The sequence below is a fragment of the Cebus imitator genome, unplaced genomic scaffold (genome assembly GCF_001604975.1).
Source record: "Cebus imitator isolate Cc_AM_T3 unplaced genomic scaffold, Cebus_imitator-1.0 Scaffold60, whole genome shotgun sequence".
Lineage (NCBI taxonomy): Eukaryota > Metazoa > Chordata > Mammalia > Primates > Cebidae > Cebus > Cebus imitator.
In genome coordinates, this window is record NW_016107375.1 from 1,797,785 (window position 1) to 1,811,985 (window position 14,201).

At 43.8% G+C, this 14,201-nt stretch overlaps 1 protein-coding gene across 1 annotated transcript in view; it reads left to right on the forward strand.

Annotated features, from left to right (window-relative positions):
• MYO5B (myosin VB) overlaps window positions 1–14,201 on the forward strand; it is a 398,063-nt gene that overhangs the window by 293,429 nt on the left and 90,433 nt on the right. Inside the window, exon 17 of the mRNA XM_017529641.2 lies at window positions 1,361–1,447. Coding sequence (XP_017385130.1) covers window positions 1,361–1,447 — 87 coding nt within the window. The remainder of the gene's footprint in view (window positions 1–1,360; window positions 1,448–14,201) is intronic.

Below are 14,201 nucleotides of genomic sequence, written 5' to 3' on the forward strand. Positions count from 1 at the left end.
GGCAGCTTACAGTCATCCGTTGCTTGGAAAATGCCCACTATTTTCCAGCGCCAAGTGCTCACTAAGCCCAGGCGACCCCAGGGCACCATCCATCAAGGACCATGTCACAGAGTGAAAGGAGGAAAAGAAGCATGGCTGTTGGCTGCAGCTGAGCTGCAGGACAGGCAGAAGGAAAAGGAGAATTTGTTCCTTATCCCTTCTCATGGAGTGGGGCAGTAGTCTTAGCAAATTAAAAATAGTGATTAATTCTAGCTTAGCTAGACTTAATCTATTAATTATCTATTCTAGGTTAGCTAGAATTAATCTCTATGAAGACTCGCCGATTACTCTAGACAATGATGAGGTCTTCCTCTCTGGCTTCTTATTTTTCTTTTTAGTTTTCATAGTTTGTGTTTAATAACCTCAGACAGTTGATCTCTGTCTTCTTTCGGCATTTTCACCATGTTTGTTATGTACTGTTTTGTATAAACTTTCCTCTTCAAGCGGGGATACTCAGCTCACACACTGTCTGGTGTTTTATTCTACAGTGCCATATTGAATATATGTTTGAAAGAAATACTGAGTTTTCAGTGCTAGGCTTAGCTTTGTAGGACATGTGAGTGGTTGAAAATGGTGCACACATCTCTGAAGACTGGGAAATAATCTGTAATAATGTAAATGAAGTTCATCTACATGATTGTTAACTGAACAGCTGTTGTGATCATAGCTAACAACATGCACAATGTGTGTGCCCTATGCAGTACCAGGCAGTGCTCCACCTGCTTTTGGGGACCATTACATTTCAGCTTCACACTAATCTGATAAAATAGGTACTGCCATTTTCCCCATTGTATAGATAAGGGTGCTTAGACCCAAGGGGACATGAAGTGACTTGCCCCAAAGTAGACACCCGGCTGGTAAGTGACCATGTCATGATTCAAACCCAGATCTGCCTAGCCTAAAACTCATCCTTTTAATGTTTGAGCCAAATAATTGTGCTAAGCTTTTACGCTTGGGACAGTGAGTGAAGATGCATGCCCATGTGGATGAAAATAGTAAGAGTAGCCTTTGGAGAGGAGCAGGAATGATGAGTCTTGGAGGGTGGGAAGGATTCAGGAGGCAAAAAAGAAGAGTATCCCAGGTGGTAATAAGAATGTGCACAAAAGCCTGAGGCACAGAGCAGAAGATGTTGAGATGGCTCAGGTGCCTGCCCATTGGTGTCTTTTAGTCTATGCCTAACCCCTGACCTTGAGGTTAAAGGTGCTTGATGAGCTGTAACTCAGTGGCAGCAGCTACTTCATATGCTGCAGGAAAAGATCCTTTTTTGTTTCTTTTTTGCAGACATGGCCACTCATCCCTTCTCTTGTTTTCTTTTTGGCAGCTTTGACCCAAAGAGAGCAGTGCAGCAACTCAGAGCCTGCGGGGTGTTGGAGACGATTCGAATCAGTGCAGCTGGCTACCCATCCAGGTAACTAAAGTGCCGGCCAGCTGCCTCCTGGGGCTGTCCTAGAGCAGCCAGAGTTTGGTTCCCCAGGGAGCCCTCTTGTGTACTGTCAGCCAGAAACAGAGCCTCCAAAACAGTTTCAAACACTGAAGCCCAAGCAGGATGCTGATGGAAATGAGCTCTGACATTGGCCTGAAAAACTGGAAGGTTAGCAGTCACGTCCTCATGGCTGTTTTTCAGAAGTCCTTTTCTGATTTCAGATTTTGGTATTGGTCTAAGTGATGAGCTAGCTAGAGTTGCAAGGAGGATTTTTTTCTTCTCTCATCTCCCACCTTGTCCCCTTTACATTCCCCCCACCCTTTTTAACAGTGGGAAGAATATACATATTTACCATCTTAACCACTTTTTGGAATTTTTCAGTTTTTGGGAAACAAGGGGCATTTGGTTATATGAATAAATTCTTTAGTGCTGATTTCTGAGATTTTGGTGCACCTATGACTCAGGCAATGTACACTGTACCCAATGTGTAGTATGTATCTCTCATCCCCTTCCCATCCATTCCTCCAAGTCCCCAAAGTCCACTGTATCATTCTTATGCCTTTGCATCCTCGTAGCTTAGCTCCCACTTATGAGTGAGAACAAACAATGTTTGGTTTTCCATTCCTGAGTTACTTCACTTAGAATAATGGTCTCCAAGTCTATCCAGGTTGCTGTGAATGCCATTATTTTGTTCCTTTTTACATCAGAATAGTATTTCATGGTACCTACATACCACATTTTCTTTAACCATTTGTTGACTGGGCATGTGGGCTGGGTCCATATTTTTGCAATTGCAAATTTGGCCGCTATAAACACGCAAGTGTCTTCTACATATAACTACTTCTTTTCCTCTGAGTACATACCCAATAGTGGTAGTGCAGTGGCATGATCTCAGCTCACTGCATCCTCTGCCTCCTGGGTTCAAGCAATTCTCCTGCCTTAGCCTCCCACATACCTGGAACTACAGGTGTGCACCACCATGTCTGGCTAATTTTTGTATTTTTAGTAGAGACGAGGTTTCGCCATGTTGGCCAGGCTGGTCTCAAACTCCTGACCTCAGGTGATCTACCCGCCTTGGCTTCCCAAAATGCGGGGATTATGGGCATGAGCCACTGTGCCTGGCCCAAATGGTAAATCTACTTTTAGTTCTTTAAGGAATATCTATACTGTTTTCCGTAGTAGTTGTACTAGTTTACATTCCCACCAGCAGTGTAAAAATATTCCCTTTAGGCTGGGTGCAGTGGCTCACACCTGTAATCCCAGCACTTTGGGAAGCCAAGGTAGGCGGATCACAAGGTCAAGAGATTGATACCATCCTGGCCAACATGGTGAAACCCCATCTCTACTAAAAAATGCAAAAATTAGTTGGGTGTGGTGGCACTTGCCTGTAGTCTCAGCTTCTCAGGAGACTGAGGCAGGAGAATTGCTTGAACCTGGGAGGTGGAGGTTGCAGTGAGCCGAGTTTGTGCCACTGTACTCCAGCCTGGATAGAGTGAGACTCTGTCTCAAAAAAAAAAAATTCCCTTTATACCACTTCCATGCTAACATCTGTTTTTTGATTTTTTAGTTATTGCCATTCTTGCAGGAATAAGGTGGTATCCGATTGTGGTTTGATTTGCATTTCCCTGATAATTAGTGATGTCGAGCGTTTCTTCAGGTTTGTTGTCCATTTGTATATCTTCTTTTGAGAACTGTTTTCTCATGTCCTTAGCCCACTTTTTGATGGATTGTTTGTTTTTTTTCTTGCTACTTTGAGTTCCTTGTAGATTCTGGATATTAGTCCTTTGTCAGATGTATAGATTGTGAAGATGTTCTCCCACTCTGTGGGTTGTCTGTTTACTCTGCTGATTATTTGTTTTGCTGTACAGAAGTTTTTTAGTTTAAGTCACAGCTATTTATCTTTGTTTTCATTGTGTTTGCTTTTGGGTTCTTGGTCTTGAAGTCTTTGGCTAAGCCAATGTCTAAAAGGGGTTTTCCATCCAATGTTACTTTCTAGAGTTTTTATGGTTTCGGGTCTTAGATTTAAGTCTTTGATCCATCTTGAGTTGATTTTTGTATAGGGAGAGAGATGAGGATCAAGTTTCATTCTTCTACATGCATCTTGCCTATTATCCCAGCCCCATTTATTGAATAGGGTGTCCTTTCCCCACTTTGTGTTCTTGCTTTGTCAAAGATCAGTTGACAAAGATCAGTTTTTGGCTTTATTTCTGGGTCTCTGTTCTGTTCCATTGGTCTATATGCCTGTTTTTATACCAGTACCATACTGTTTTGGTGACTGTGGCCTTACAGTACAGTTTGAAGTTGAGTAACGTAATGTCTTCACATTTGGGGTTTTTTTTCCCCTAGTCTTGCTTTGGTGATGTGGGCTCTTTTTTGGTTCCATATGAATTTTAGCGTTTGTTTTCTAGTTCTGTGAAGAAATATGGTGGTATTTTGATGGTAATTACATTGAATTTGTAGATTGCTTTTGGCAACATGGTCATTTTCACAATGTTGATTCTACCCATCCGTGAGTATGGGATGTGTTTCCATTTGTTTGTGTCACCTATGATTTCTTTCAGCAGTGTTTTGTTGTTTTCCTTGTAGAGGTCTTTCACCTCCTTGGTTACCGTCTTAACCACTTTTAAGTGTGCAGTTTAGTGGTAGTAAGTACATGCCTTTTTTTTTTTTTTTAATGTGTGCTACCATCACCATCATCCGTCTCCAGAGCTCTTTCCATCTTGCAAAGCTGAAACTGGGGAATTAACAATAATTCCATAAATTCCTTTCCCTACCCCCTAGCAGCCACCTGTATACTTTCTGTGAATCTGGTGATTCCAGGAACCTCATATAAGTGGACTAATACAGTATTTGTCCTTTTGTGAGTGGCTTATTTCAGTTTAGTATTCCTTCAAGTTTCATCCGTGTTGAAGCATGTGTCAGAACTTTCTTCCTTGGTAAGGCTGAGTAGCATTCCATTGTAGTGGATATATCATATTTTGCTTATCCATCCATTCCTCAGTAGACTCCTTTAACTTTTAAATATAGAATGAGAGCTGTGGTGGAAAAATAAGGTTTCTTTGTGTTAAAAAATAACTATTGTGCTCTGATTTGCCTTGTGGATAAAGCACTGAACTGTTCCAGAGCTTATTGGAGCTATGCCAAGACTAGATCTCCTCCGGACTCTTGCCTGAAATAGGAGTGAAGGGTGGCTTGTGACCCTACTAGCTCTTGTGAAATCACCCTGCATACCAGCGTCATGTAGACCAAGCATCTGCCGTTAACTGGAGTTGAGATGATCAGTATAGCAACCCAGAGCCTGTGGTGTGTCCCACCGGGACCCTCTGTCCTAACAAGTCCCTCATATCAGATGGAAGGAACCAGAAGTGGGAATGAGGGGATATGATAAGGACCTCCCCTCCTGCCTGTCTTCTCTCCACCTGGCACTTGCCCATTGTAGTGGAAGGACCATTTCATATGCAGTGGTTAATTACTCATAAACAACCACAAACAGTTCTTAAATGTTTGGCCTGGGAAGGAAGCTGCTGATGGAATTAGGAATTTGCATTTGACCTGGAAAGTACAAGAGCTGTCAGTAATCTGCGACACCCCTGGCAGCTTTTCAAAACCCAGCGGGTCCCAGCATTGTTCAGGATGATCCGCTCTAGCCAGGTTGAAGACTCTTATTCTTTTCTTTTCAACCACGTCTGTCCCTGCTTAGAAAAACGGATAGAGTGGCCTGGAGCCTCCTCTCATTTTTTGACCTTAGGGTCTGAACACAAACAGCTAACATGTCTGTTAATGAGGTGGACCAAGCTTGTGAACTTAGATGAAGGCTTGGCATTCCTTTTCCCAGTCTTCCCTGTAGTCTCCTACATCAGCCTTTTGATCGAGGGGATGGGGCTCAGGCAATGGGAGCAGTAGTTCAGTTTTGAGTTTAAACCACTGGTCTGACCAATTAAACTGCCTTTCAGTGCGTGCTTACCAGCCCAGGCTTCAGATCAGACATATCTTCATCCAGTTTGGGAACTAGAAGAGGACCTGAGGGAGCTGCGGAGATACTTGTTTTCAAACTATCTTCCACAGGCAGCTGGCTGCACTCCTGCTCCTGGCTCTTGGATCTGCTGGGCTTCTAGGAGAAGATACACCTCCAGAAAACATTTCCTTATCCACTGTTTCTCAGAACTGTGCAATGCAACCCATTTATGGGTTAGGAAACCAATTTAATGGGTTATGTCCATGAAAAGAGTCAAACTCTAAAATATTTGAAAAGATTTCTTCTGAGCCAAATATGAGTGACCAGTGGCCCATGACACAGGCCTCAGGAGATCCTGAGAACATATGGCCAAGGTAGTCAGGCCACAACTTGGTTTGATACATTTTAGAGAGACATAAAACATCACCCAACACATGTAAGATGTACACTGGTTTGGTTCAGACAGGTGAGACAACTAGTTGATGGGGACTTCCAGGTCACAGGGATATTCAAAGATTTTCTGATTGGCAATTGGTTGAATTATTATCAAAAGAAAGAACTGTCTGGGTTATGATAAAGGGTTGTGGAGACCACAGTTTTATCATGCAGATGAACTCACCAGGTATCAGGCTTCAGAGAGAATAGATTATAGATGTTTCTTGTCAGATTTAGAGTCTGTTCTATCAATAATTCCAAAGAGAGGAGGGTATAATTATACATGCCCAGCTCCCCATTCCCAGCATGGCCTGAACTAGTGTTTCAGGTTAACTTTGAAATGCCCTTGGCTGAGAGGAGGGAACCAGTCAGATAGTTGGGGGTTTTAGAATTTCATTTTTGGTTTATAGTTGTGACCAATATACGGTTTGTTTGTTTTTTTGGTTTTTTTTCCATGAAATAACTTGGGTTGGAAAATGAGAGAGAGAAATTTGTGGGAAAAAGGACATTGTGGCATGGTCATTTTTCAGTGTCATCTGTAGGGATGGGTGCATCAGGGTGTAAGATGCATGTTCACAAGTGAGATACAGGCAGAGAAGTGAACTGCTCAAGGTTACCAACCTGGTTGGTGGTTGACTTAGGCCCAGACCTGTCGTTCCTCTGTTCCAATCTATGTTGTTGCTGCTGCCAAGCATCTTACTGCTCATGTACAGGAAGTGTTATCATCCCAACAAATGTTTATCAGAAGACGAAGGGGTGAAGCGGGATCCTAAGAGACTGCCCCCTGGGGCTGGCTACAGACCTGAGACTCAATGCAAAACTACTCCCTCCTCTTTCCAGCTTGTGGTAGTCCAGACTGCAGAGCTGTAGCCTGCCAGAGAGCTAAAAGAACCTGGTAGTTGAATTCTTGGATTTTGGAGTCGGGCCTGGATTCAAGTGTTGACTCCTACATTTCTTGGCCGGGTGACCTTGATGAAGTAAATTAATTTCAGTGAAACTGAGTTTCCTTATCCTTAAAGAGAATGATCATACTCACTTGGTAGGTTGTTGTAAGGAATTAGATAATGTATCTAGAGTTATCAGCACAGCACTGGACACTTGAGCTTTAATAAGATACTTATTACTCATTGGGATATGAGCAAGAAGCTGCCTCCCTATGGGTGTAACTATCTGGGTAGAACCTGTCTATCTCAGAACTTTCTGGTGGTGTTTTTGTGAAATCCCAACATGTGTGGTCACCTCAAAAGAACATTCTGAAATTCCCAAACATCTCCAAACAATTAGAAAGCTCAGTTTAAAAAATATGTAAAGAAGTCTGTCAAAACAGACTGGAGCTGAATGTCCTATGTTAAACTGTTGAGAATCACTGTAAAAGAAACTTAAGGATCTCAGGTCCTCATAGCCATCCTGTACTGTGCAGTGCAGAGATCTGGAGGCAAGCAGAGAGACCCAAGGTGCTCATGGAGGATTTGTCAGGTAGGAGGTGTGAACATGGGGACCATGTGAAGCAGGGGAGAAGAAACAAGGGAAGCATGTGACAATGAGATATTCTAAGGCAGGTGGAGCCTCAGGGACCCTGTCAGTATATAAGAAGCCACCAATTTCACAAAGAACTTTTTAACAGAATGAATTGTTCAATAACTGAACAAAAGACTGCATGGGATGTTGCTTCAGGGTTTCTCCTTGGAGAACGTTAGGGAGGAGCTAGAAGTCCATGGATCTGACATGGTTAACTATAGACCATGCTCAGGCAGAGATCTATATACATCTCTGCCACCTCTGATTCACCAGCTGAGCTAGCTTGAAACCTCACTGTGTGAAATCAGAATGACAGTATGTGTCACCCACACTCCTACTGGTCTTGCTGTCTCCGTGCAAAATGGTCTGTTTTAGAGAGGGAAGCCAGTGGGGAGAGGGTTTTGCTTCTAGGGGCTCACATGGGATCTATGTAGAATAAGTACAGTTTCTGGCCTTTGTGGTATCCTTCTCTCCCAGGAATCTTTCTCTTCCATGTCTCACCCTGCGCTAAGCATCTAGCCCTGTGCTGCTTCCTGAAAGGGAATGAACGATGCAAGTCATGGGCCCTGTGCTGCATGAGCTCACAGTCTCAGGGAAGTGATATGAGCTTGAAACAGAATAACATATAACCAGATACAAGATTGTAGTGCAAGTGCAGGAGAAGCTGCAGCTTCACTGAGGAGGTGAGATTTGAGCTGGGCCTCAAAGGGTAAAGAGACTACCTGCCAGGGAGCAGCATGATGCCCGGGACTGGGCACCACATTCAGTTACAGAGGGCTTCTCTGGTGGCTCACTGCTCTGTTCCTACTGCTTATTCCCCTAGTTCTAGCATGTTGGGAGACCAGGTGTGCTTTTGCCTCATCCAGGCAACCTCATTTTTAGCAGCTAAAATAATGCATTCCCTCAGAGTCTTTTGACCCCTATGGAGAATGGATTCTCCCACTTTTCATTCCACCTGACTGCCAATCAGAGCTACCAGCGGAGTCAAGATACCCACGACTCCTGGCCTCTTAAGGGGCAGCTGATAACCTGCCTTTTACCGCCATTCTAATTGTTTCCTACTTTTCTCTAGCAGATAATTACAAGTGCATCAGCACCATTTGTTTTTGTAACTATAGGTATTGTGGAAATTGTAGGGAAGGAAGTAATGACTGTATTTCTGGTATCACAGAAACTCTTCTCTAATTCTGTGAATTAAATGTGTGGTCTTAGATCCAGAACACTAGCCCCCTGGCATTTGCCATCATAGCAAAGGGTAAAAGGGAGGATTCCCTCCCCAAACTGCTATTTGAAATGTTAACTTTTGGAAAGAAGCACTGTGGTTTTGTGTCACTTTTGTTAGTACTGTATTGAGGTGCAGTTGAATCATCCTCACCATTTAATCTAGAACCAAATCCTTTTTCTCTGACCACAACCTCACCACAGCATATAAGGCGAAATTTAGTTTGAGGATAAGTGGTGAGGGGATGAGACTGGAACAAAGCTATTACACCTGTAATATTTCAACCCAGCATCACTGCTTAATCTTCTGCATCTGCCAACCATGGTAAGCATGTGAAATGACGTCACTGATTAAAGTAATAATGCTACCTAACTGCTTAATCCAGGAGATTGGTGTGTATCTACTGTATCTGGGGATAAAGCAAGTTAGGTTTAGTGGGTACTGTGTGCCCCACAGGTGTTAGCTACTGAAGGAAATACACAAGTATAATGTGTACCAACTTCAGTGTGGAGTTGAGCAGGTATTCTGTTGAGCTGACTGATCTTCATGGGACCAGAGGGACCTGAGTGGGTGCTGGATAAATTGGGAGTTTTCTACAAAAATTCAGCTCCTTGGTTGCTGAAAATTCAACAAAGCAAAGTGATTCGGCTCATATTAGCTTGTCAAGTAACTAAACAGCTTTGCACAGCTATTTCCAAAAAAAAACTTCAACGGCCTTCTTTGATTAAGGGAATTACAATTTATACCATTTCCAATGTTTCTTACATGCAAGCGGCCAAAGGGAAAGAAAACGTGTCGCCCCAGGGCTGCAGAAGCCTGTGACGAGTGATCCACAGGGCTGCTCCCCAAGAGCCCACGCAGAGGGCTTTTTAGGCAGAGTTCCTGAGTTCAGCCTACTGATGCTCCGGAAGCATCAATTCTTATCCCACTTCCCAAATTAATACATGCCGGTTACCACCAAAGTCCACCAAGCCAGAGAGCAGGAATGCAGCCCTGCAGGACAGCAGTGGCTGCCGGCTGTTCCTCACCCTACCCTCAGGCTTCCATATACCTGTCTATTTTTATCCTCCCTGAGAACTATGGCTCTCTGTGAGTCTGATTTAAAATGAAAATGTATCACTTAATTTGAAATGCTGTGCGGTGGCTAAGAAATACGTTCATTGTTATGCACATAAAGCACTGTGATAAATGCACTGCCCAGGAAGAGAAGCTCGTCCACCCATCACCCAGCTCCTCGGTCTCGTGCCTGTGCAGTCATCTGTCTCCCTCTCCAGAGAGTCAGCAGCTTTGTGTCCTGGAGAAATTGTGAAGCAAACAAATCCTGCTTACCCTGAAAAGTGTGTGTATGGCGGGGGTACTACTTGAATGTGCAATGTTTATATTTAAAAAACTCTGCATAAACTTGAGTTCTTCACATCATCTCACCTTCACTTCATAAAAGTGGCACTTTCTGAAAAGATTTCCACTTCTTCCTCAACTTCCTCCGCCCCAACCCCATGTAGAGTAAATAGCATAAGATCGGAGAACTAGAGGGAAGCTGTAGAAGTGACCTGCTTCCTCTTCCTATTTAATCATGGTTGCATTTAAAACTGATGCAGTTACTTCCCTTGCTATTAAACATCCCCTAGAGGAAGAAGAATACAGAACTGATTTTGGAATGATATGAGTCATTATCTCAGGAGCTCTCAGCCTTTGGGTCTGGCTCTTTTGCCTGAGATCTGTCTTCATTCCTTTGACTGGAGTCTGACCCAGGGGTTCTCACACAGGGCTACACGTCAGTCATGAGGTCATGCTCAGCAGTCTCAGAAGCTGGGCCCCCTCTGACCTGTTAAGTCAGAACCTGTGAGACTGAGCCCTGAACATCCACATTTTGACAAGGTTTCCCAGGTGATTTTAAAATGCATCCTGCTTTAAAATCATTGCCCTGGAGGCATGTGTTGGCCCCTGGGTAAACCACAAGCCCCTTTGTCAAATCCAGGCAGTGTTAGGATGGATCAGGTTTTCCTGTGTCCTCACTTTGTGTCTCAGTTCCAGCTCAGAGCCAGTGTGGAGGAATTGTGTTTCCTTCCCTCTGCAACGAAGCTCTGCAGGCCTCAGATCTAAGGCCACTAATGGGACTGAGCCTGTGTTCACCTAGGAGGCCCAGGACATAGATGGGGGATAAAGGGAAAGGCAAATAGGGAGTGTTTTTGATGGTGTGAGTGCTGGGAGAGCATCTGACAACCTTTGCACTAGGAACCCCTCTGAGTTTCAGTGCTGAAATAATGACAATAAATCGTACGTATTACTCTGTGAAGGCCACCCATGAACCTCTTAGGTTTTCATCACATTATCTTTTCAAAATTTAGATATAATTCATCTATAAAGTTCACCCCTTTGAAGTATGCAATTTCAGTTATTTTCATTATACACAGAGTTATACAACCATCACCACTGTCTAATTTCAGAATGTTTTTATCACCCCAAAAGGAAACCCCGCACCCATTAATAGTCCCTGCTCCCAGCCCCTGGTAAGCACTAACCTAATTTCTGTTTCTATAGATTTGCCCATTTTGGATTTTTCATATAAATGGAATCATAATAATGTGTCCTTTTGTGTCTGGCTCTTTTTACTCAGGGCTGTTTTCAAGATGTATCCATGCGTAGCATCCATCAGTAATTTATTCCTTTATATTGCTGAATATGATTTCATCAGATAGACGCAGCACATTTTATCCATCAGTGGACGGATGTTTGGTTGTTTCTGCTCTGGGGGAAGAATGCTGCTGTGAGCACTTGTATACATGTTTTTGTGTAGACATATTTTTTCTTTTGGGGTATACCTTGGACTGGAATTGTGTCATATGGTAACTCTCTTTACTCTTCTGAGGACTTTCCATACTGTTTTCCACAGTGGCTGTACCATTTTGCCTTCTGACTAGTGGTGTACATGAGGGTTCCCGTTTCTGTGCATTCTCACCAACATTTGTTCTTGTCTGTCACTTTCTTTATGGCCATTCTGGTGGGTGTGAAGAGCTGTGTTGTGATTTTGATTGGCGTTTTCCTGACAACTAATGATGTTGAGCATCTTTCATGTGCTTGGCCATTTGTACATCTTCTTTGGAAAAATGTCTATTGATCTCCTTTGCCCATTTTTTTTATTAGGTTACTTGTCTTTTTATTGTTACGGGAGTTCTTTATATATTCTGGATATGAGAACCTTATAATACATATGACTTGCAAATATTTCCTTCCATTCCATGAACCATATTTTCACCTCCTTAATAGTGTTCTTTGAAGCACAAAAGCTTTTAATTTTGAAGAAATCTGTTTATTTTTTGGTCGTGCATTAGGTGTCATAGCTAAGAAAGCATTGCCTAAGCCACGGTCACAAAGACTAACACCTGTGTTTTCTTCCAAGAGTTTTACTGTTTTGGTATTTGATCCATTTTTAGTTAATTTATGTATAAGATGTGAAGAGCCAATTTCATTCTTTTGTATGCATGGATCCATTTGTCCCAGAGCCGTTTGTTGAAAGGATCACATTGACCACTGAGGAAGGCGAGATAGGCAGTAACAACTTCATCTTATGCATAAAGAAATATATCCCAGAAATGTTAAGCAATCAGATCAAGTCCTCCAGATAGAAAGGGGTGGAGCCATCATACCACATGTGCACAGGTTAAGGATGCCTGTCCCTGTGAGCCTTTGAGAAGGTGTCCCTCTCTTCTCTGATTTTTGCCTGTTACATTTCTTTAGAAGTTTTGTCCATCCTTGGTATACTTCTAAGGGAAACTCTCATATCCAGCATCATCTGTTTCTCTGCTGATTTGTTCCTTCAAAAAGGAAAAGAAGTGTATGTTGCCTGGTGGCATAATGAAGATTATCCATTTCTCAATATCCAGAGAGAACCTGTTGGTACTGGTAGGTATGCCTCACAGCATGGCCAAACAACTCTGCCCCACAAATTGCTGCTGGTTCCTATGTGAGACCTTGTAGGGAACAAAGTCTCACGGAGGCCTATAGGTTCCTGTAAGGCTATTTAACTAGAAGAGAAGCATACCTCTTGCATTCCACCTCCGTGTGACCAGGAATCCTTCAGCTAGGTTGCATGACCATATAGTGGAATACCTGCAAGGATGGGCTGACCCACCTAATTCTGACTGGAAGAGCCCTGAGGGATTCTTTACCATTTTCTGAGGGAACCTTGGGTTACCCATCAGGATATCTTTAGGAATTCTTCTTTGTGGACTGATGACATAGAAATTGTGTGACTTAGAGCCTAATGCTGTGGTCTTACTGGAGGGACTGTATGGATTGTCTGATCCAGCCAGTCCCCTCATGAGGAAGCACGAAGTGCTATAACTCTGCAGCTCCACGCCATCTGTCTACATTGGTCCATTGGTGCCCTTGCAAACAGACGTGTTCTTCTGCAGAATATTTGCACCTGCAGATGGTTAAATCCAGTGTTAGGCTCTATATGGGAGCTCCGTCAGTCAGACAACATCCCCAAGTTACTGCGCTTCCTGTGCCATTCTCAGCAGCTGTGTTACCACTGCCTACCTTGAGCCCCAGGAGTTCATTACAAGGAAGCATCTTTCCAGACCAGTGGATTCTGCTGAAGCCTGCCCTGGCTCATCCCGTATTGGCCTTTGTTACTGTCTCTGACCTGTCCCTCTTCCAGGAAGCAGTCACTGGTCCTCAGCTTCTCCCATACACCCAATTGTGACTCCTTGACCCCATCATGGTCCCTGCTCCCCAGCAAGCTAGAGGCATTCCAGGTGAAGAAGACCTTGATTCTGGAGAAAGCATGACACTGAAGTCCAGAATGCTCAGCCAGGCCCCTAACAAGTCAGAATCCAGGGAGAGCAGGGCTGAGTAGGAATTACATTCCTGGAGTCACCAGACTTGGAATCGGGGCTCTTCTCCCACCATTAATGTGGAATGGAAGGGAAGAGCAGCCAAGCCCAGGATCGGGTGATTGGGTTAAAAGACACCCCCTGGCCAGCGAGCCACAGAGCCACACTGAATGAGGAAGGGCGTCTCTGTGGCCACCTGACTGATGAGGGCAGGAATCATGCTATGGAAGCGATGGAAGTCAAGAAGGCATCCTACACTAAAACCATGTTCTGGAGTAAACATTTTACAAACATTTGGGGGCGTTTTTGATGTCTCAGTGAATGAGATGGGTGATGTTCTCTCCACTGTACAGGTAGGTGAGGCGGGGCATCCAGGCTGTCACAGGCCCTGGTCACACTTCCGGCCAGCGTCAGAGCCCACCTTCTGTCCCTCTGTACTCCAGATTCATCCTGTACCAGCCTTGATGTCTTTGCAGCCATAGCTCCTCACTCTAGTAATTTCCTTGAGTTATGGATCTATCAGCAGTAAGAGGTTTTCAAATTAGAAGCATTTAAAGTTTTTAGCCCAGCTAAATGCTGCTTTAATTATTTCCCCGATGAAATTGCAAACTCGTAGGGAGAACTAAAACAAGTGTGTATACAAATAACCATGGTGCGCAACGTGGGCAGTGCCCTCCAAAAGGCGCGTGGAAGGAAAGTGCAGGGCAGCTTTAAAGGGGGAACCCGCACCTGAGCTGGTGGGTCAGCTAAGCCGGAAGAGTCAGATGGATG